General features: G+C 43.8%; 1 protein-coding gene across 3 annotated transcripts in view; it reads right to left on the bottom strand.

The window, feature by feature from the left end:
• Positions 1 to 7,780: 7,780 nt before the first annotated feature.
• The window catches only part of gria4b (glutamate receptor, ionotropic, AMPA 4b), a 104,600-nt gene continuing 88,191 nt past the window's right edge, over positions 7,781 to 24,189 (bottom strand). Inside the window, exons 12-16 of one of the 3 annotated variants that reach the window (XM_056284750.1) lie at positions 15,952 to 16,150; positions 14,669 to 14,916; positions 12,601 to 12,715; positions 10,534 to 10,671; positions 7,781 to 7,945 (exon numbers count right to left, since the gene is read on the bottom strand). In XM_056284750.1, the coding sequence (XP_056140725.1) occupies positions 7,781 to 7,945; positions 10,534 to 10,671; positions 12,601 to 12,715; positions 14,669 to 14,916; positions 15,952 to 16,150 (865 nt within the window). Of the gene's footprint in view, positions 7,946 to 10,329; positions 10,672 to 11,788; positions 11,904 to 12,600; positions 12,716 to 14,668; positions 14,917 to 15,951; positions 16,151 to 24,189 lie in introns of those variants that run through there. The other 2 variants (XM_056284751.1, XM_056284749.1) reach the window with 2 other exon arrangements.

The following is a 24,189-nucleotide window of genomic DNA, read 5'->3' as shown; positions in this document are numbered from 1 at the left end:
GCAAAAGAACACAGACATTGGACAGAGGAAGACTGGAAAAAAGTGTTGTGGACGGATGAATCCAAGTTTGAGGTGTTTGGATCACAAAGAAGAACGTTTGTGAGACGCAGAACAAATGAAAAGATGCTGGAAGAATGCCTGACGCCATCTGTTAAGCATGGTGGAGGTAATGTGATGGTCTGGGGTTGCTTTGGTGCTGGTAAGGTGGGAGATTTGTACAGGGTAAAAGGGATTCTGAATAAGGAAGGCTATCACTCCATTTTGCAACGCCATGCCATACCCAGTGGACAGCGCTTGATTGGAGCCAATTTCATCCTACAACAGGACAATGACCCTAAACACACCTCCAAATTGTGCAAGAACTATTTAGAGCAGAAGCAGGCAGCTGGTATTCTATCGGTAATGGAGTGGCCAGCGCAGTCACCAGATCTGAACCCCATTGAGCTGTTGTGGGAGCAGCTTGACCGTATGGTACGCAAGAAGTGCCCATCCAACCAATCCAACTTGTGGGAGCTGCTTCTGGAAGCGTTGGGTGCAATTTCTCCAGATTACCTCAACAAATTAACAGCTAGAATGCCAAAGGTCTGCAATGCTGTAATTGCTGCAAATGGAGGATTCTTTGACGAAAGCAAAGTTTGATGTAAAAAAAATCTTATTTCAAATACAAATCATTATTTCTAACCTTGTCAATGTCTTGACTCTATTTTCTATTCATTTCACAACATATGGTGGTGAATAAGTGTGACTTTTCATGGAAAACACAAAATTGTTTGGGGGATCCCAAACTTTTGAACGGTAGTGTATATATATACACACACATATTATACAATGCAGTAATCTACATGTTTGAAAATTTGTATTGTACCGGCAGTAACAACTCCCCTCATGTTCCTCTTCATGTTCCTCTTCATCTTCTTCCGCTATTAAGTCACCAATGCGACTACAAACAGGAGCAAACATTTTTCAACGTCAAACTTCTGTCTCCCTTCTAATGTTTTAGTCACAGTGAAACTGGTCACCCCAATATTATTTAACTGGCTGTACATGGTGCAACCTCTGCAGCTCAATGCATACAGTAACGTTAAATGTACATGCAACCTCTGCAGCTCAGTGCATACAGTAGGCCTACATGTACATAATGTCTGTTGCAATAATAGCAGGAGGAGTAAACATTTAGCCATATGGCCTCTTAATGTGTCAGTTGAATTTAGGATGGTACACAGCAGTACGACATGTTGCTTCCAGCAGCGTTTTCAATGAAGTAAGAAGGGGGCGTGGCTAAGTTCCCACCGCTTGGTTTTTAAAAAATCCAAGATGGCCGCGGCGTGAAATGGGCGTATTCCCTCCGCTACTAAGGAGCCATGTTTTTTACCGGACTCTGGAGGCAAGTTGTGATGAAGTGGTCCATCTGCCTGCAATACAGGCAGCTGCTGCTTTGCATCCTCTCTCGGTGCTCCCCAGGGGTCAGCCTGGCTCTACCGAACTGCGTGGGCTCTGGCTCAGGAACACTCGTCTCCTCCTTGGGCGTACTGGATGTATAGAAGGGAGTACCAATGGAAGGGAAGCGGGAGGCGCATTTGAGGCCGAGACCCCCCTCTCCTATCTCCACTCACGGAGACGATTGTCAATACGGATGTCCAGAGTGATTAGGAAGCCCAAATCGTTAGGAAGCTCATGTGACACCATTTCATTATTTATCGTGTCATTGAGAGTGTGTTGTAATGCTCTAAGCAAGGCTTCCGAGTTCCAGCCGTTTTCTGCCGCGAGTGTGCGGGACTCATTCGCAAAGTTCACAACACCGTGCACCCCTTGGCGTTAGGTAACTAGCCTACCCGAAAACATTCCGAAGCTCAGTGATGAGCTGGGGTAGTAAGAGCAGAGAAGATCGCTGCTCCCATTCTGCAGTTGCCCAGGCCAACGCCTTACCGGTGAGGAGGGTAATCAAATAAGCTACGTGGGAACGGTAAGTAAGGAAAGAGGATGGCTGCAGCTTGAACGCCAGAGACCTCTGGGCCAGGAGTGAGCCACAAGTCTCAGTTTCCCCGCTATAACGCTCCGGAGGAGGAAGGTGAGGCTCGCTATGTAGATCAGTCGCCCCATCCGCTGGATTGGTCGCTGGAGTCAGAGGTGGTTGCCTCACTATAGCCATTAAATGACTAAGGCTTACGGCGAGGTTGGCGAGGCTCTTCATTACACCCTGGAGAGTCTGTTCATGCCGCCTGATTACGGCTCCCTGTTTGGATAGCGCATTTCTCACCTGCTCGGTGTCTGCTGGGTCCATGGTTTTGGCTTGATTATTCTGTCGTGTTTTAGTTTAGCTGAACCCAAAAGAAGACACTGAGGCAGGTATGCAAAAAGAAAAGGATCTTTACTAGATAATTCAAAAGGTACAAAAACCTAGGACTAAGGGGAAGACTCTCTGGTCTGGAAACACAAGTGCATGAGAGGTAATAAGCAAACGTGTCCAATAATCAAGCAACACAAACTAGGTAAAATAACAAGGGGACTGATGAGGCACAGCTGGGAACCCAGGCTCACAGGAACTACTCCCAGCCTAAACCAGGAGACACACATGGGGGGAGGGGGGAGAGATTTGATTTTCAACAATGTTTTAATAAAAATTACAAAAAAGTTACAACAAGCAGGATAAAAACCAACATGGTCAGTAACACAAGATCCACAGAATCTAAATCATCTCAGGACACTCCCCAAGATCAGCTCATCATCAACAATACAGCAAAGCACATTTTTACAACACCACGCTGCGAAAACTTCCCAGATCATCCATCATTTTGAAGTAGCAGCTTTTAAACAAGCTCTTAACATTTTCACAAACACAAAAACAGCATCATTCTCCCCAGCGTCCTCCATTCTGTTTCTTCTGCTCAGGTACACAGCCATCTTTGCACTCCCCAGAGTGAAATTGAAAAGCTGGCATTTGGCCTTGTGTTTCCAAGAGTACCTGTAGCCCAGAATGAACATGGGTTTGGAAAAGACTTCCCCAAACAATCCAAAAACATTTTCCAGCAAAGTAAAAAGTGGCAGCAGTCGACAACATCCCATGAAGCAATGAACGACAGTTTCATGATGAGTGCAAAATGGGTAATCATGGCTAACCTCAGAATTAATAACAGACAAGAGCATTAACAGCCACAAGAGAGAGAGAGGAGAGAGAGGAGAGAGAGAGACTTATGCAGCCTCCATGGGAACCTGCAGAAGAGACAGAGGGAAAGATGAGTCAGAGGAGGGTGATGCCACAGCTATGAAAAAAATCTCCATCCAAAGTCCATGCTATCTTTAACCCACACATTCACAAAAACATTAGAATAAAACACATGTTATACATGTTATCTTTTTAAGAAGCTTTTCATCACACCTGATTTTCATTTTGATTTATAATAATGTTCACATCAAGGCTAGTTTTTTCCTACGGTGACTTACCTCTGACTGACAAAACTGTTCACCTAAAATCTCATTTCAGCTAGAAATTTTATTCTGAAATGTTATAAAGTCTGGTCGATTGGGATTTACATAATTTACATCTTCCTGAAGTCAGCCTTCGGGGTTTCTTTGTTGTGTGAGTAGAATTCAAATACTATTACTACTAAGCTGGCTATTTGAACTCCTCCTATGACACTTTAATTATTCCTTGAGATGATTTTTGCTCTTTGATTTTTATGTTTATTTGTGTTTTCCAAGCATATATACCACATGACATCAACTTGTTTCATTTCCATAGTCAAAATGATGAAAAAAATATTTGTCATCTTCTTTCCTTTAGCCTACTGTCTTTCCATCTTTCTACTCAGAAGACAGTAACCGTGTTTAACCATTATTATCTGACCAACACCTCTGATTTATTTCAGGGATGTATTCAATGCAATGCAAACCACCTGATGGATGTTAACATCAGGCAGGAAAACAGTCACAAATATAACCATACAGAGAGGATATTTAGAGAATTATGTATGGGTTGACGTTTTAGACAAACATCACCACCCTATACATACAAAAATACATTTTCATTCCCTTATATTGTCACATAAGGGAAGTGGACACTGTTTGCCTACATAAAGGATACTCATTTATCATCACAACATTAGAGAAATTAAGCAGATTGGTACTTCACATCAGGTTAAGATTAGATCAAGAATGGAAGGGTTAAGTTTAGACAACAATATATATTTTTTTACGGTTGGGGAGCGTGCTGGCATCTGCAACATAGACAAAACCCAGTGAAAGGTGATTAATCTTGAGACCTTTGAATTGCCCTCCACCATCCTTCTAACCACACCTGAGGGAAATTTAGCCTCCAGTCTACGGGTGCTGTAAAACCTGCCACTTACCTGCCAGTCACATCCAAATTAGTTGTTAAGAATTGAGCCCTTGCCAAGCAAGTGCCTCTTTTCAGCTTCCCTACTTGAATGCCTTCTGGCACATGTGCAGGCAGGGTCTGGCTGAGCTCATGTTTACTTCATAAGGAGTGTGTTCCCCTCCGGAGGTAACAATGCCATTGCTGTTTTCATCACCATATGTGAACACATCTGCTTTGTAAGAGCTATGTGCCTCCTTTCATCATGTCAGGACTCTGCACTTCTGTCTATGGAGTGGCATGTCCATTATGTGTTTCCTTTTGAGAGACTGCTCCTTCTGGGTTTAACTGAAGGTCAAGCCAAGATCTGCATGATCTCATATTAATATAGTGTGATCTTTAACATCAAGATTAAAAAAAGGTTGTATCTGACTACTTAAAAACCATATACTATGTCTGTGCTTTCTGGCACCTAAAAATTTTGAAAGCACATTTACTTAATTATAGGTTTTATAAGCAGAGATAAATTGTATCACACATTGAAAGGTGCCATAAGTATAGCTGAGAACCTCATTCATGAATAATTATGTGTAACACTGCCATCTTATCCCGTCAAGATGCCCCTTGACTTCTGAGTCCAAGGTCAAAAATGATGTATCCAAACTAAAATGGCTGTAATTTTGAACACTTTTTTTAATATATGCATAGTTTTTACTATGAATATCCATCCATCCATTATCCAAGCAGCTTATCCTACTCAGGGTCGTGGGATGCTGGAGCCTATCCCAGCAGTCATTGGGCAGCAGGTGGGGAGACACCTTGGACAGGCTGCCAGTCCATCACAGGGCTGACACATTCACACCTAGGGACAATTTAGTATGGTCGATTCACCTGACCTACATGTCTTTGGACTGTGGGAGGAAACCGGAGCACCCGGAGAAAACCCACACAGACACGAGGATAACTATGAATATGCGTAGGCTGATCTTCAAAACGCCTATTTGGAGTCTTCAAATGGTCACTTTGTACCAAATGTATCATGGACCTTTTCGAGCATGCAAGCCAACATATTTTTCCCCCCTTTTCTCCCCAATTGAATTTGGCCAACTACCCAACTCTTCCGAGCTGTCTCGGTTGCTGCTTCACCCCCTCTGCCAAGCCGGGGAGGGTTGCCGACTACCACAGGCCTCCTCCGATACATGTGGAGTCGCCAGCCGCTTCTTTTCACCTGACAATGAGGAGTTTCGCAAGGGGGGCATAGTTCATGGGAAGATCACACTATTCCCCCCAGTCCCCCCTGAACAGGCGCCCTGACCGACCAGAGGCGGCGCTAGTGCAGCGACCAGGACACATACCCACATCCGGCTTCCCACCCGCAGACACGGCCAATTGTGTCTGTTAAGGACGTCCGACCAAGCCGGAGGTAACACGGGGATTCGAACCGGCGATCCCCGTGTTGGTAGGCAACCGAATAGCCCGCCACGCCACCTGGATGCCCAGACAACATATTTTTGTAGGCTTCATCTGTGAGAAGGTTAATTCTGCCCAAAATAATGACACAATAACAAATAATGTTGAATTTCTTTCTTCTTTTTTTTTTACTGAAAAATGATCAAAATAAAGATGTGCAATTGAAACCAAAAGAAGACGGCATATTTCTATTTTTGAGATTTACATACATATGGCAGGACCAAAAAGCATGTCCTGAATTATTTCTTCTGGTTTCTCTCGTCAAAGCCAGAATGTCCCTGTCCAGCCAAAGTAGCCTATACCCAACAGAGTGGAGTGGATTAAAATTGGGGAGGAAATAAAACCAGAAAAAAAGATCAACAATACCAGTTGCTGTTAAAGGCGACACTGAGAGTAAAGTAAAGTATAATCCAGCGTCGGTGTCCTATTCCAACCAAGAGGCCTGAGGATTGTTCTTCCGTTACTAAAAGAGATGAAGACGGTACAGTCAATGAGCTTCTGCTACAGCGTGTCCTCCTCACCAGAGCCGACAGAGTCCACAGTGTTCAAAGTAAGGAAGGAGTTCGATCTTTGTTCCAGATACAAACAGTGGCTTCATACATGTGGTTTCAGTGCCTTATTGCAAATACCATAGACACTTCATAACGTACAGTAAGAGAAAAGGCATCTCTCCATTTTGCGTTTTGTTTCGGCTCATGTCTCCACACACAGAATGGTCGAAAAGATCTACCCAGAGAAGGTGACTCAAACTGTCGACGTTTAAAACTGTCAGCCAGACAACTTTTTTCAGTCCTTGATACAGTACAAACACACACATACACACGCACACACACACGCACGCACAAAAGCTCCATTGATGAAAAAACTGACTGCTCAGACTTAACATTTATACGTTTTCCTCATGAGCAACTTTCTGGGTCTACATCTGAATGGTGAAGGTTATGGTTTGAGAATTGGGGGTTGAGCTAGTTAACATTCGTTGCTGAATATATTAATTTTTAACAGGTATCAGAATATGTGGGCAGCCGACGCCCCTATTTTCCTATATCGTATGGAAGGTATTCATCATGTGACAAAAGTCTGACACTTCCCTCTATGTCTGTCTCCTTTTTTTTTTAAGTTGCTGCATGTTCTCCCTTATTGCGGTGATTCAAATCTTTAATGATTACAAAAGAGAATTTTCTGATCACTACAGCATCTGCTATATACATTTTTAAAAAGCAAGCATGTAATACAGTCTTCTCTATGTACACTAAATTTAGCTTTTCTTTTTTTTTTGTCCACAGAATATACATATTTACTTATCTTCACAGTTTCTTGCGTTTGTCATATATTTATTATCAATTCTTCTTAATTTGTTGGTATCAATACAAATAATTTTCAGAGTCTTCCCCACAGCACTGGGACACCTCTTTCCCAGTGCAAGTTACTGATATCCAGTGAGATGGTTGTCTAAACGTGTCTCTTGAATGCTACTCATGTCTAGTAGCAAATACTGTTCAGTTTGAAAACAATCAACCAAGACTGTGATGCAGTTTTCCCAATTCACAGCAATCCCTAAAAGCACAGTTTAAGGTTCAAGTTTACAGTTTCCTGGTCTTCTCTTATCATTTATCATGATATTTTTATCTTCTTTCTCGTTCCTCCTCATCCAGATCTTTTGCTGGAGCGGTACAGGCGTGGTAAAGGTGGCACAGGGTCTCCAGTGGACATCTCCCATGTCGTTCCTTAAAATTACACTTTGATTCAAATGTGTGCTCCCATGTGGCCAAACACTGCAGGTTAAAACTCTCCATATGCTTCTTGTCGCTGCTGTTTAGTGGTGACAAGTCATGATGTCCAAGTCAGATAACGTTTTATGAACGCTAGTCCCTCCGTCTGTCTGACCGTCCACTGGAGATGTCCGGTTGGGTGTTTTAAATCCTGTTTTGTGGTAGTAGTAGTTGTAGTGAGTGGTGCGTATCTTTAGAATTAAGGCACTTTTGAGGTTTTTGGCTTTCACGGGAGCTCAGAGGAGACCAGGGCCAAGCCGGAGCTCTGGCGAAGTGGAGGCCCAGTGTGGACAGCCTTCGGACAGTCTGGGGTCAGCACACGTCCGTTCTCTCCCACGCTGCCTGTAATGGACAAGCGCGCTTTGTTCCTCATGGCTTCTGTAAATGTTAGCTGAGGGGTGAAAGAGATAAGAAAAATAGTGAGAGATAGGGTGGGTGCAGAAATGGAAATGAAGAATAAACTGCCACCTCAACCATTAGTGTCAGAACAAAATATGCGAGAAAAGACAGTCTCAGAAAATGTAATCTACAGATAACATCCATAGAAACTGAAATCCACTTGTTACAGCTGCTTGGGACAGTATCAAGCAAGCTCCAGACTGCATGTTAATCCATTACTGACAGTTATTACAGAGTGGGTGATAGTTGCAGGCACTGGGACAGGGAACGCTGACGAAGCAACGGTGAAGCTAATGAAGAAAGGGCAGTAAATTGTCAGTGGGGGACACATAACTATGTTGGACAAATATACACTGACTTGAGGAAGACATCTGCAAGTCTAACAGTCAATGACCTGAGGGAAATATTCACAGAAGCTCACATCAATAAGTATTGCTTAGCTCAAGGGCTCCTTAGCTTACATTTACTTTGGCTCTCAATCCCTTTGTCATATAGTATTCAGACATTGTTTCACTCTATATGGCTTTGTTTGTGTGTCAAATAATCACATTTCTTATTAAGTTTGGCTCTGGTTGTGCAGAGATGGTCTATTGTGTGTGATAGACTAGGGACAGTTGCGTCCCAGGGCTCTGTGCTATGCATATCTGTGTGTGTACTTTGGTATATCTGAATGTGCATTCTTTTGCTTGTGCCAAAAGGTCTGACAAATGTATACATTTTTTTTTATGGTTCTCAGTTTGAAAAAAGAAAAGGGGAATTGGAGCTTTAGGGAATATGGAAAGACATCTGTGAATGAAGATGTCCCACAAGTGTAGATGTACAAATGTGTATGTGTACAGAATAAGATATTGGCCCTCATTTATCATGCCTTTGACGAAACTACAGTACAGTGGAAAATAAAGATTGTAGAAAAAAAAACATGTTTTTTTTTCTAAATCATTGCACTTTGGTACTTATCATTCTGCAATACAAAGAGTGAAGTCTGAACAGTAACAGCCACATTTGACAATGCCTTGCAAAAATTTCCAATAAATTCAATCAAGCTTAACATGTGTATTTTCATACAACAGTGGCACAAGATGGATTGTCTCTCTTTCCACAGCTGTGCTTACAATTTCTATGATGATGAAACTAAGCATCTAGGAAATCTGGTTAGCTTGACGTTTTCTACTATGCTCAAGGGTTCTGGCAGTTGAACATGAGACACCTGCAGGTTCTACTGCAGCGTGCATACACCGTGTTCATATATACATATTTACCAATTTATATGAACTTAAAGGCTTTATAGTTTTATGCTTTTTTTTGGTGGATTTTTCTCCCTTTTTCTCCCCAATTGTATCTGGCCAGTTACCTCACTCTTAAGAAACATCCCGGTTGCTGCTCCACCCCCTCTGCCGAGCCGGGGAGGGCTGCAGACTACCACATGCCTCCTCCGATACATGTGGAGTCGCCAGCCACTTCTTTTCACCTGACAGTGAGGAGTTTCACCAGGGGGGCGTAGCGCATGGGAGGATCACGCTATTCCCCCCAGTTCCCCCTCCCCCTTGAACAGGCGCCCCGACTGACCAGAGGAGGTGCTAGTGCAGCGACCAGGACACATACCCATCTCTGGCTTCCCACCCGCAGACACGGCCAATTGTGTCTGTAGGGACGCCCGACCAAGACGGAGGCAACACGGGGATTTGAACCGAATCCCTGTGTTGGTAGTCAACGGAATAGACCGCCACACCACCAGGGTGCCCCTTTTCTTTTCTTTTTAATTGCTTTTTATTTCTTTTGTTTTGGTACAGCAACAATTTAATTTCCCCACAGGGATCATTATACAGTAGCTAATCTAATCTCATTTTTATTGCCGCTACAGGCAAGTCTCCAGACCTTATGACATAGGCTAAGAAACTGAACATCCTGCCAAGTTTCATTTCAAACTGTGTATTACGAATAAATGTTATACAATACAGCTGTTGATCCATGTTTCCTACGCTACTGAACTGCCTGTTCTACCAAACTGAGCTTACACTCAGCCTATTTTAAGATAGCGATAGTATCAAAATTAGGGAAAACCGCATGCTCGCTTGATTAATGAAGGCCAATATGTGCAGCCACACAAGCTGAGAAGCAGTAGAGGTGACATCACGTTAAAGGATGACTCACTGGCTCTGTTCAGAGCTAGAAAAGCTTGAGTGCAGACCAGGACATCACACGACCACAAATGAGCAAATAGTGAGGCAGATTATTAGGAAGCATTTTGCCACTGGTCACAACAGTCACTTGGCACAGCACAGCTAGCACAGGGATACAGTAAGTTTCACTTACAGTCTCAGCGCGGGGAACTAGTGGGGGAGCAGAGAGTTGAATGGACCTTCTACGCAACGCCAACTACATCTTATAAACATCCCCATCGCTGCCATAACCGTTGAAAACCTCACTAAACTCGGCTAAATTGTGGATGCTTTTGCTGGGGCTTGGTCTTGGACTCTGGCTTTGGCTAGAGGCCGGGCTAGGGCAGGGACTGGTTAGATGAGCGTGACGATGAGGGTGGTCGTGGTAATGGAGGTGTTGGTGTTGGGACTGGGGCTCCACCTTCATTCTCTTGGCTTCGTTACGGGACTTGTAGCAGAATTCGATGAGGGCCACCAGCATGGCCAGACCCAGGCCCCCCACCAGGATATAGAAGACCCCTGCCACGTTGCTCAGGCTTAGTGCCTGAGAAGACTTGTCCTGTAGGTGACAGCCGGTGGTAGAGAGAGAAATAAGGCAGAGAAACAAGTCAGAGACATTGGAGCTGTGGCAGTGAGTCATGCTCAGAGACATCCTGGCAACATTTCCTCACACGCACACACTCAAAACACTGACTGGACAACAAAACATGTACCATGTTATACATACATTTGACACAAAATTCACAGACAAATACATAGATGCACAATGTACACACATACACACACAGATCTGAACACGATCACAGACAACACAATTTTTCACTTGGTGACAACTCTTTCTCTAAGCCCTGAGTCTAGTGTTGCACATCTGCATTTAGCCATGACAACAAAACTAGTGATCACTCACTGTCTAGGTGGTGACAGTGTTCTGGTAAAAGTTTAACAGAAAACCCTGCAAAAATCTCAACTTTTCAATACTTTCTTTAACTTTAAAGTAGGCTCCAGAAACTGTTATTGGTGCTGACTCGTCTCGCTCTAAGCTCCTGCACACACGAACATACAGCAAGTGTTGTGCCCTGTCATTTTCTTCCTTTTGGTCATGTCACCTAATGTTGTAAGGGGTGCACAATTCTTAGCTCAACACAAAAGACTAACTGTCCTCACCATGCTTTGTCTCATGACTGGTGTTGCTCGTGTCTTGTACTCTAAGCATCGACTGAGAAGACACTGTTGTTGTGGGATGTCGTGCATGCTTTGACCTAGGCAGTTTTGGACATGCTCCAGTGCATCAACGTGGTGGATCAGTCTTAAGTGTGCTACACTTAAAGCAGACAGCACTATTGACATCTATGGTGACATCACGATTGAACATGCCCTGAGTCCATCTTAGGTGACGAGTGTGAGATTAAAACCCTGATCTTTACAGCTGCAACACAAACTGTAGGGTTAGTTGCAACCAAACGGTTAGCACTGTGCCATGCCTTGTTTCTGCCATGCTGTATCCCTTAGGCTATGCCTAAAGTCTCTACCTGTGTTACCTGCCATTCACTCTCTCTGAGAGTACATGTGTGTGCCTGACTTGCATAAACCAGCCTGCTGCAACAACAGAACAATACTGCCAGCATTGAGTGTGCATTGAGACAATGAGGGGAGCTCCCGGGCTGGTGGAGACTGACCTTACTTCCCGAGTCCTTGGGTCCACACTCCCCTTTATCGTACCACCATTTGTTTTTCAGTTTGTCTAAGACTCCTGCTTCACTCAGTTTCAATACGGCAAGGTTTACGGGCGTTCTTCAAATCATGGGGGAAGGGGGTGGGGAAAATAACATAAATAACATCATAGGACATGTTATTTTATGTTATTCAGTCAGAAGAAGCCCAACAAGAGCAGCTCAGTACTCTTCACAAAGTGACGAAGCCGGGAAGTTGCCCCACTTGTGCTACATGTCTCTATGCTCATGAGTAAAAAATGGCCGTTTGTGGGGTTTGGGGATTTAAGGAAGGCCGGAGCTGACAGACATGTATGTGGGGCCCCGGCTGCATCGCTTTTCTGGAACAGGCACATACTGCCGGGTCCAATCTTACAGCAAGGATGGAGGCCAGTACTATCAACTCAAAACTATTGGCTTATACAATGCACTTTATGGTTATTGGCAAGCTTTAACACTAAGACTGGTCCAAGACTGTCTCATTAGAGGATACTAAAGAGAGGATATAAATACACAGGAGGACTTTCAAATTACACTCACAGGAGTCAACAGAGATGGCAACCATAGTTTTAGCCTATCTGAGGATCCCTGTGCAAACATAAGAGCAAATATTCTTGCTTTGACAGTACTCTTCTCGCGTTTCTTCAAATTCAAACACTCTGTTCATCTGCCGGTGGTGCTCATCAATAGAAGTCGACCCGGAAGATGCCCCTGTTACCAGGTAAACATTGTTTTTACCCACGTCAAGGTCACACGGGCATAGTGACGTAGTGGCTAACCTTCTCACCACCGCCTCCGCTGCCACATTCTCCTTTGTCGTACCACCACTTGTTTTTCAATTTGTCCAACAGGCCTTGCTCATTGAGTTTTAACACTGCCAGGTTAACTGCACTTCTTGAAAATGATAAAACATATTTGGTGAGAGGGGTGAGTGTGCTGTCCAATTTGGGTGGGGTGGGTGAGGGTGGGGGTGGGGGTGGGGGGGTGGCTATGAGAGACGGACAAGGGTGGAAAAGTTAAATTGACGCTCGTATTATTGTTAATATCCCACCCCATCAATGCCCTGACAGTGTTCCCCCAAGCTTCCAAAAACACACCATGAATGCAAACCTCTCTCTCCTCTGCGGCACCGAGACGACAAGCTGTCTGGCACCAACGTCTACAGATGAAATATATAAATGTCTAAATAACGAAATGCATTCTCTATGCCTTAAACAACAGGACTTCCGAACGTTAAGACTATACGCAAACTGGACAAAATGAGGTTGGTGAAAAACGTGTTCATTTTTATCATTTAAAAATTTTCATAATTCATATCATATATAATTTCAGCACTGGAGTAGCCGGGTCTACTTGCTGAAGAGAGAGGTTTGCCTCAGTATATGTTCATACCCTTCAAATTTACATAAATATAAAAAAGCAGTAAATAAGGAAATGGATCAGGAATGTCAACGCAGAGCCACGTCTCAATACAAGCTGATGAGAAATTAGATGTTCAGAAGGTTAAAGACCACCACACCATACAGTTTATGGAGCCAAGTGAAATAGCAGCTTTGACTGACAAGGCGGCCTGCTCTGTGATGCTGGTGCATTTCCCCAATGTTGTCAGGAAAAGTGACTGACAGAAGATGATAATTCCGAAAAAGAAACAAGATGGAGGCCTGCGGAGGGACTACCATGATCTGTCAGGGACTCCTCTAGGTCAAAGCAGCTGTGGAAAACTGGCACCAGTCTGTCTGGAAAACAAATTCCCGCTCTGCTATTCTTCATAGACTCGGTGTGTTCAGAGGAATTTACAGATCACAAGTGCAATGTGTATCCTGTACTGGCTGTGAGGAGTTAGGTACTATGGAACAAATCCCTATGTCGTAACGTATTCACAAGTGTGGAGTGATTACAGGTTCGGCCATTGTTTTCCCCTAAACGCTCTAATTGGGACAATTTACTTGCTGTCTCCATTTTGTTTTCCCTGGGCTTTTCTATAAAATGAGTCAGCTGTCTGACAATTTCTGATAACTCTAGTGCAACAAAAAATTCAATTGTGTGCCTGTTTGCTGGGGTAGTTGTACTGTATTTGTCGACACTCATACGCGGGTGTGTGCAGCTTTTTTTTAACTCCACTGTCCTTTCAGGGAGAGTGTGCTGGCCTGCTTTGATCAGTAAAAGTGCAAAATAAAAGTATTCACTGGCAGGTCTGTAAATCCCACTGTGTGCAGAAGACAGTTGCAGAGTCTGGCCTTCACACAGCGCTGAGCATTCAAATGGCTCCTAAAACATTTTCAGTCACTTAAATTTAAAAAATTAAGACCCAATGGAGAACCACTGAACTATATATCTTGAAAAAAGCATTAGCCACTTATCCATACTTAACTAACCAGTGCTGTAATAAAAAGATTAAGGCTAAAATGGCACTTTATAAAACATTAACAGATGAAACAAGTGCAAAAGTGCTTTCAGCATGCCATTCCAACAGCGACTGGGCAAAGCAACGTGAGCACAAGCGCAAGGATTTACCTGGTGCCAAGAGCTGTAACAAAAATGGAAATTGAAAAAAAAAAATCACACACATCCCACCTCGGACCCCCATATTCATGCGACAAACAGGTGAAAAAGCCACTACTGCTGCATCCAAACAATCATGTAAACCCCCCACCCCCCCCACACACACACACACAAACACAGACAGACAGACAGACACACACACACACGCGCGCACACACACACACACACAAAGCGATAAGTCGTATAGAGAGAGACAGCGAGATTAGAGAGAGAAAAGGCGGCACGCCAGGGAAGGTGGAATACCATAACAACACGTGGAACATATTGTTACACTATTCCACCCACCTTAACTGTGAACCCTTGGGAGTGGCCACTCCATAGCCTTTAGAGTCCAGGTTGCCTCCCACTTTCATTGTGTCGCACGGCTTGCGCTGCTCTGTGTACTCGTTCATGGTGGACTCCAGAAGGAAGGCGTATTTCCCTTTGGACTTGCGGACACGTGCCACGCCCTCAGCGGTGGTCTTGGTGAAAACCGTGGGCTCGGCGGACTTCATGTAGCCCCACATCTTTTCGTAGACGGCGATCTTTGACCTCTGCGGGGTTTATGGAGGTTGTGGAGACAAGTGTCATGGGAGATGGAGAAGGGGGGGGGAGAGCATAGCCGCGCACAGCACAAGGCAGAGAAGATGTTGGCAATGAATACAAAATTTGGCTTCACAGCATAGCAAATGCCACAGAGAAAGTTCTCTGTGGCATTTGCTATGCGTGAACCAAATAGAAGAAGAGTAGGATATGCATAGTTTCATAGATAGTATTTTAAAGTAACTGTACACTTTTTTTTTTGATTCCACCCCCCCCCCCTTTTCCTCCTAATTGTTCTTGGCCGCTACTCAACCCCCTCTGTGGATCCGGGGAGGGCTGCAGACTACCACATGCCTCCTCTGATACATGTGGAGTCGCCAGCTGCTTCTTTTCACCTGACAGTGAGGAGTTTCGCCAGGGGTACGTAGCGCGTGGGAGGATCTCGCTATTCCCCCCCCCCCCCACACCGCAGTTCCCCTTTCCCCCCGAACAGGCGCCCTGACCGACCAGAGGAGGTGCTAGCGCAGCGACCAGGACACGTACCCACATCCGGCTTCCCACCGGCAAACACGGCCAATTGTGTCTGCAGGGACGCCCGACCAAGCCGGAGGCAACACGGGGATTCGAACCAGCCATCCCCGTGTTGGTAGGCAACAGAATAGACTGCCACACTACCCAGATGCCCAACTGTGCACATTTTATTCTGAGAAGCTACAAAAAATGAAAACTTGGACTGCATTCGGTGTACAGTATTGAGGTAATTTTCTTATTGGTGCAAAATCTTCCTCATCTTCATATAAACAGTTTGGTAACTACAAAACAGACTTGACTACAGTGTGTATGTCATATTTTGCATGTGTAAAGGTTTATACCAAAAACGATCTATGTCTATGTGCATATGTGTGAGATGTGTATGTATGTATATATGTATGTATGTATGTATGTATGTATGTATGTATGTATGTATGTATGCATGTATGTATTTATAGGATACACTACCTGTCTGCCAGTGGACCATTTGCCCATCTGCAGTAAGTCCCACTCACCCTGAAGAACTCTTTGGTAGAGCCAGAATCCAGGGTGCCATAGGCGATGTCTGTCTGTTTAGCCAGGTCCTCTGCACTCTCTATGGGGGAAACCATCCTCTCCACAGTCAGGAAGGCAGCCAAGTTGGCTGTGTAGGACGAGATGATGATGAGGGTGAAAAACCACCACACTCCACCAACAATACGACCCGATAATGACCTAAAAAACAAAAAGGGGGAGGGGGAGAAAATGAAGAGAAGAAGAGAGAAGAAGAGCGGGAAAAGGAAGTGGGCGAAAGTGAAGGGTGTAAGAGAGGAATTTAAGTGAGGAGGAGGGGAGTGATGTAATGGCACAGGAGGACGGCAGGGTAGTAATAAAGTATTGCCAGAGAGGAAAGCGGGAAATGAAAATTATAGTGGGATAGGAGTTACATAAAGGGCAATGAGGAGAGGAAAGAGGTAGAACAGAGATGGGGAAAAAAATCAGTTATCATTGGGACACATCTTTCATTGCAAATAGGCAGACAATCAGAAGGAATGACTAAATATTAGTGAAATAAGCATGGAGAGAGAGGGAGAGAGAGAGAGAGAGAGATGAGCCATTATCATGGAGGTAAAAGCATGGAGAGAGAGATGAGCCATCGTTTTGGTGATAAATGCTGCTACTTGCTATCGGACCACAGGATGGAGCTCTGACAACATACAATCTCTAATACCGAGCGTTTAGCCATTATTACTGGAGATGTCTTATGAAAAAAACCAGATACTGGTGTCGACCACTCGTTTAAAACACCCCCTCTTTCTTTCCTTTTTTTGTTTTTGCCAAGATGAAAACACCAAGAAGTCCTTTGGACGGCGTGGCACTGCACTGCACTGCACTGTTCTTTTCTTGTTTGTTGGCTCATGGGAGACCGATAGTGCACTGCTCGGGAGCAGGGTAAGATCGTGAGGAGAATGTTAAACGATAAATGCTGCATTGAGGAGAACAAACAAGATCTCCCCTCGGTGCAAATCAAACAGAGGAGGATACAAAACCCTCAGGCCCCCTTGTCAGACAGAGGGAGAGAGAGGGGATAGATGGGAAGAGATGGGGATATGAAAGGCAGAGGAGAGAGGCATCCGCAGCAGACAGTGTTTTCTCCTCACTCTCGTTAGCCGTTTCTCACAGCAATCTGGCCCTTTTTCCTTGTGCGAGAGGTGACTTTTTCTAATCACGTCCCTCAACGCATAATAAAGGCAGACTGGTATGCGTCCGTGCATGTATATATGAAAGTTGAATGCGCGCAACCAGGCTCAGGTGACTGCCAAAGTGAAGTTGTGCTGCAGTCAAGTATGGCCTCCATACGTAGATGCAGGGCTTTACCAACGGAATAGACAGACTTGGCATATTAACACTGGATTTGAATGCAAATGACTTCCCTTTATTGCTATCCTCACTGTAGCTGCTTTCGCTCTCATTCACTCTCATTGTCTGTCTGACTCTCCCTCTCTTTTCCTTTTCTACCCGGGAAGATGGAGACTGTTCCCCCGTGGCTTTAGAATAAGGGAAGATTGCGCTGCAAAAATAACAGAGGGGTGGGCTTAATGGGATGCGTTTCTCTTCCTTTGGCATGGAGAACAGGAGCAGTTTGTGAGATTCAATGATGAGACCCGGAGATGAGCGTATATCCTTGTCCTTTCTCCCTCTCTCTCTATGGTGTGTATTGGCTGACTCCAGTGACTTTGACCCACGGTGGCAGATTGCTACATCCTGATGGCTCAGGGCTGCAAGGGTTATTTTCAGCTAACGTGTCCATTCAAGTGGATAAATTATGTCTTCATTAAATATTCACCTTCCATGGGCAACAGCAAGAAACATGAAGATTGGGTGGTAACAGATCATAATACAGAGGTCTATGTTGGCTGGTGTGTGTGTGTGTGTATTCGTATTCCCATGTGTGTGACTGTAACACTGAGTGTGTATTACTGGGCCTACTACACACTGCAGCTCTTAACACTTTCCCCTTGCTGGTGTGTCGGCTGTGTATCTGCCATGGTGTGATGGATGGGTCTGACCTGCCGCAGTCTTTTGAGCCATGAGGCTGCCCATACATCATTATCCACTCTATATGGCATGGATGACGTTTGGGTATCCAGACAGAGGTTGAAATGTCATCCATCCACATTGATAACAAGCTGATAAAAACATCACGGGGAAGGTATTACAGGTGTTACAATATTGATGGTGGGATTGTACATGGCACAACTGATGAAAATATTTGTGCTTTGCACAGTCTTGTGAATAAGGGGAAAATAGACTAAAAAAAAACTATAAAACATTCGAAGTACGTTGCAGCCCTACAGTATTATGTGATTCAAGGAAGTAGATTGTTTCACAAGCTTAAGAAGTGACCGTTTGCAAGATATTAATTGACTCAGCAATCCATCAGTGATACACCAGACATCACTCCCATAGTCCACAGCAGGGAGCAGCTTTGTTGCAATGTAAAGGATGTTAGATTAGTCAAAAAAAACAAAACATGAATAATGGGCGTCCGGGTAGCGTGGCGGTCTATTCCGCTGCCTACCAACACAGGGATCGCTGGTTTGAATCCCCGTGTTACAGCCGGCTTGGTCGAGTGTCCCTACAGACACAATTGGCCGTGTCTGCGGGTGGGAAGCCAGATGTGGGTATGTGTCCTGGTCGCTGCACTAGCGCCTCCTCTGGTGGGTCGGGCGCCTGTTCGGGGGGAGGGGGAACTGGAGAGAATAGCATGGCTTCCATGCGTTACGTCCCCCTGGCGAAACTCCTCACTGTCAGGTGAAAAGAAACGGCTGGCGACTCCACATGTATTGGAGGAGGCATGTAGTAGTCTGCAGCCCTCCCCGGATCGGCAGAGGGGAGTGGAGCAGAGACCAGGATGGCTTGGAAAAGTGGGGCAATTGGACGGGTACAAGTGGGAAGAAAAAAAGGGGGGGGTAAATCCCCCCCTCCAAAAAAAAAACACAAATAAGAAAATAGAAAAAGGTGAAAATCTGTTGTAGATTAAATTGTAAAACAGATTTATGTTATTATGAGAAATTGGAGGGCGAGGCAGTTTTTGAAAATATGTATTTTTTTGGGCATTTTTAATGTTTATTCAGCAGGACAGTAGAGATAGACAGGAATTATTAGATGAAGAAAAGTAGAAGACATGCACAAAAGATCACGCAGCTGAATTCGAGTAGAGGATACTGAAATCAGGTCTGAGCCTATATAGGCCACCCAGACAACATGGCAATGTGGTTTTTAATCCTTTCCCCAAACCTAAATCTGACTATTATAAGTGGCTCCTGTGGATTAAATTTAGTGGAAGACCACACTTTCAATTTGTTAAAGAAACTAACAGGGACATTCACAACTGCTCAATGTAAGCTAGCTACAGTAACTTAGTCTATTTACCTTTATAATGTGACACTATATTTGTAATAGCAGGGCTCATCTTAAAAGTCTATCCAGTATTATAACAGTAACCAAGGGAGGAGCGACTTGGAGAAATTTGGCACATGGTCAATTTTGCTTAAATGTAAATATTCCAAATATTTCTTCCAAGCCTCGAGGAGCAAGATCAGTTCTGCACTCGGTAATTCTGTCATCCCAGAGAGACTGATGAATTCATAAGAAGATGGAACTACCAGGGTAATGTCTTAAATAATGCTGTTTAACAGCTCGGATGGCCATATAGGGCTTTTTGAGTATCTCTTAAAATGACCAAATCCTGCAGACTCTGCCAGCTGTGTCCACCGAAAAGACGAAGAATAATTACTTCCTGCTCCATAAAGCGACGAGAGACAAGCTAAGAACAAATAAACCTGTTACTGGCCATACAACAACAAAGGCTTCTAGTCAGTAATGACTGATTTTAGCTTTGGTTAAATGTAATTTTAGAGGTAAAGACAGCTTTGGTAAAAATGCTCAGGGAGCATTTCTAGATACTGTATTAACTGGGAATACGTCAGCTTTTCCCTGCCTATTCAATTACCTTATAAAGGTAATATGATGAAATATACAAAAGAAAGAACTTGTACAAGGACATATACACATATTTATTATATACACTTCAAAATTCATGTATACTCCTGCTACAGTTCTGTGGACATTTATGTCTGAATTTTATAGATTATTCATAAAGTTAGTCACTGGGTTACAGTTTGGCATTCAATCGTGAGGAACTGGTTCAAGTGTGTGTGTGTGTGTGTGTGTGTGTGTGTGTGTGTGTGTGTGTGTGTGTGTGTGTGTGTGTGTATGTGTATTTTGCCAACCATCCCGTAAAATATGGAATCATCCCATAACTGGGAACTAAAAGACGTGTTCCGTATTGCATTGATACGGGAAGCGCTTTTTTCTGTATTTTTGAGAACCAATTCATTGCAGATCTATGGGTGAGAAATATTAGCGGGTTAGCCGTTAAGACTGTGCAACTTGTATGAGATAGAAGGAAGCCCTGCTGCTGTGTTATCCCGTAGCCTGTCTGTCATGTTGTGTTCCCCTACTCCAAACAGAGAATGTGCGCTGTCACTCATGACTCGTGAATGACAGCAGGGCATCGTTTCTAGGCATAGGCAAGCTAGGCAGTGGCCTAGGGCACCACCTGCAGGGGACACACCAATTGCCCCCCCCCGCCCAACCCCTTCTGCGAAGACGTTCTACTACGTCCTACTCTGCCTCTGATTGGCTCTGACCCTGATCACTCCTCATGCCTAAATCTAACCAATTTATCCAACGAAGGCAACAAGCACTAGCGTTTTGGTATATTCAGTCTACATAAAATACTGAAGACTGATCAGATAGATGTTGGGAAGAAGGGAAATGATGATGTTTGAGATCAGTTCTTACATGAGTGTAGGATGGATAGAAACCATCCATCCATCCATCCATCCATCCATCCATTATCTTAACCGCTTATCCTGCTTTCAGGGTCGCGGGGATGCTGGAGCCTATTCCAGCAGTCATTGGGCGGCAGGCGGGGGTGGAGAGGGTATTGTATTATCAGGGCTCCAGAATAACTTTTTATATTGGTTGCAGTGGTGCGCCTACCTTTTTCATTTAGGCGCACCAGCACATAATTTAGGTGCACTAAAATTTTTCACCAGGCCTTTTGGTGCCACCATAATGTTTTAAGCGTTACCTTTCTTGTCAGTTCCCATACACACGATGATGTCGGGTCTGGGCTGGGCCTTTCAGGGCCGGGGACAGGTGCAACGGGCACTGCAGCACTTTTCTTGATGAAAAAAATAATCAATAGTTAACCTTCATCTTGAATTACCTGTATGTTTTAAGGTTGCGATGTTGCTTGAGGAAGAGCACAGGGCGGGGCCTCGTTTTCTTCCCACCCGCATTCCACGAAGACCCGCCCTACTCTTCCTCTGATTGGTTAGTAATCGTTGCCTTTGATTAAATTGGTTAGATTTAGGCATGAGGAGTGATTAGGGTCAGAGCCAGTCAGAGGCAGAGTAGGATGCAGTAGGACGTCTTCGTAGAATGCAGGAAGGGGGAAAAAAAGCCCCCCCCCCACATGCACTGGTGCGACCAATGAAAATGTTTAGTTTCACTTGACAGATGTGCAACCACAATGGTCAGACCCGGTAGCCCTGATTAAGAGCCCCGATTAAACACAGTGAAAATTAGTGCTCTGTTGCTGGTTGTTATTACAGCATCTTATAGCATGATACAGCATTTTAGCTGCCATTTATTGCTTCAGAGTGTAGAGAACACTAACTTTAGGAATGATTCGAAGTCATAAACTGGTCTTCCCTTTGGCTAATTTTCCCAAGAAAACTACTCTGAACGATGCATGTCCGGCATTGCATGACCTGGAAAAATGCCTGCTCAGTGCACTTCTATATGTAATCTTTCGCCAAATGTAAATTAAGCCAGAAAGCCACGAGAAAAGTGAAGCAACCAAAAGAGCACAAGCTGGCATAAATATAGGATTGTCGGTTAAAAAGTAGAAAGGACCTAGAAAGGTCTGAAGGCAAGGCAACACATTAAATATATGATGGTCGAGCAGTTGGGCAGACTGCCACTGGCTTTCAGTCTACCGGGAAGTGTGCTGGCTAACATCAGCTACTTAAAGCTGCAAGCCCTTAGATTTTTTGCATGATTTTATCTATTTGAAATGAGATGATGATGTGGCTATTCTGTTGGACAATCAATCAACATTAAAATAAAACAGTTTTCCGGTATAGCTTAATTGAGGAGTTAGAGAGAAAAAGACCTGTTGCAAGTCATTTTCAAGGACTCCAAGTGATGTACGTTGCAGACATTGTGTATGGTGTCCCGTCAGCTCACCAGTAAATAGTCTACACCCTTGTTAAAACGTGACCCAGTATTTGAGGACATTACAGTATGGTGTGCCGTCAGCTGATCAGTAAATAGGCTGCACCCTTGTTAAAATGCAATCCATGGACTGGAGCTAACGCAAAACTAAACTTATCAAAATACATCACCACGTTGTTCTATATTGATTGTCCGTTTGACAGAAGCATCTCACATAGGCATCACGTTTCAATCTTTCTTTCCGGCTGGAGTTGGTCCCAATACGTACGTGTTTGCCCCACTCGGTCAAAATAAATAAATAAATAAATAAAATTTCAACGGTGGCTGAATGAATGAATGAAGACAGGAGACTGTCTGCAACCATAAAGATGACAGTTAGCATTATGCAACCTGACTCCATGGTTCTCAGATAGATAAAATAACGTTTTTTTTAATGGAGAAATGTTATAGATAACAGCTTTAAATTTAAATTTCTTCTCCTGTAAAAAAATCAAGGACACACACACGAGATGATTTACGTGTGTGTGTGTGTGTGTGTGTGTGTGTGTGTTTGTTTATGAGTAAACGAGAGGAAAGGAGAGAGGGGATGAGAGAGAAGAGCACAGGTAACAAATGCAAAGAGGAGAGAACGGGAGAGGAAAGGAGAGCAGAAGACAGAATGAACAGGTGAATGGCGTATTAAAGAATGACACGTATGAAAGAAAGAGGGAGAGGGTTGACCTCAGAGAAAGGCTAAATAAAAAAAAAAGAGGTGTTCGTCTGCTCCCACTGTAAGTCTTTGGTCTAGCCCACAGCATTCATAATCAAGATGCCTCCTCCTCATCATCCCTCTCTCCTCCTCTACCTGCATTCCTCGTCCACATCTTCCTTGGCCACCTCAACTACTCGGCTTTAATTTATAATTCAGAACTTTTTATTCATTTGAATTGCTCTTCAACTTTTCTCCATCGCCTTAGTTTTATATCATCATTTTGCACATTTCCGTTGACCTCTCCCTTCCTCTGCTGGTCAACGACAATGATGTGGCTTTACTAAATCTGTTAGTCTGCATGGTGCACGGAAAAAAAACAAAACTAAAACAGATGATCAGATGAGACTGCAAGGATGTTATTTGCTGATAACATTATGAGATATTTTTGACCAGCTTCCCAACTAAATATCTGAAGGGAAGCAGTCGTGAAGAAAACTCTCATTAGTCCTGTCTTCATTGGCTGACCTTCATGTGTACCTCACAATAGCTGCAGCAGAGATGAATAGATTCATAGAAATCAATGGTGCTGTGTGCATCAACTAAGCGTTAGCTGTGTTACTATAACCACAGATGCTGTAAGAGAAGAAGCGGATGAGAGTTAGGGATAATGTTAGACGAAGACCAAAATAACCTTTTTTTTTTTTTTACAAAGATGATAAGAATCTTGGACTGAGAATATCACCTTGTCTCCACTGGGTAGAAAACCAATTATTTTATTTATACTTCTAATCATGCAATTTCATATCATTTTCACAGCTGCAGCAAGTTTGTTTGGCTTGTAACGCTACAATTTCCATAAAATCAGTCTTGATGTAAAAAAAAAACCAAACAAACAAAACTGCCTACCTTTGAGTCCTGTCTCTTTGTACAATCATGCATTTATCCCTTTGTTTAAAAACGGATTAAAGCTGCATTTCGGTCTAAAGACGCCTTCTGTTCCATCCCCCTAGTTATCAGAACATTTACCATCTGAGTGCACAAACTCTAATCCCATTTACAACAAGCTAATGGATCTCACCACGTTCACTTGCACACACTCACGCAAAGGTAATGACTCAGCAAGAAAGACAAAACTAATAATACTTGTGAGCCAATCAGAACAGCGACTAAAATCAAACTGCACACTGGACCCCTTACCAACAACTGCGTTTGCATCGACTGCCTGGTGAATACATTGTTATTGGGATTTCAGGAGAGAATGTCAGAATAA

The sequence above is a fragment of the Lampris incognitus genome, chromosome 8 (assembly GCF_029633865.1).
Source record: "Lampris incognitus isolate fLamInc1 chromosome 8, fLamInc1.hap2, whole genome shotgun sequence".
NCBI lineage: Eukaryota > Metazoa > Chordata > Actinopteri > Lampriformes > Lampridae > Lampris > Lampris incognitus.
The sequence above is the reverse complement of the archived record's forward strand: the minus strand, read 5'-3'. Positions and strand labels throughout refer to the sequence as shown.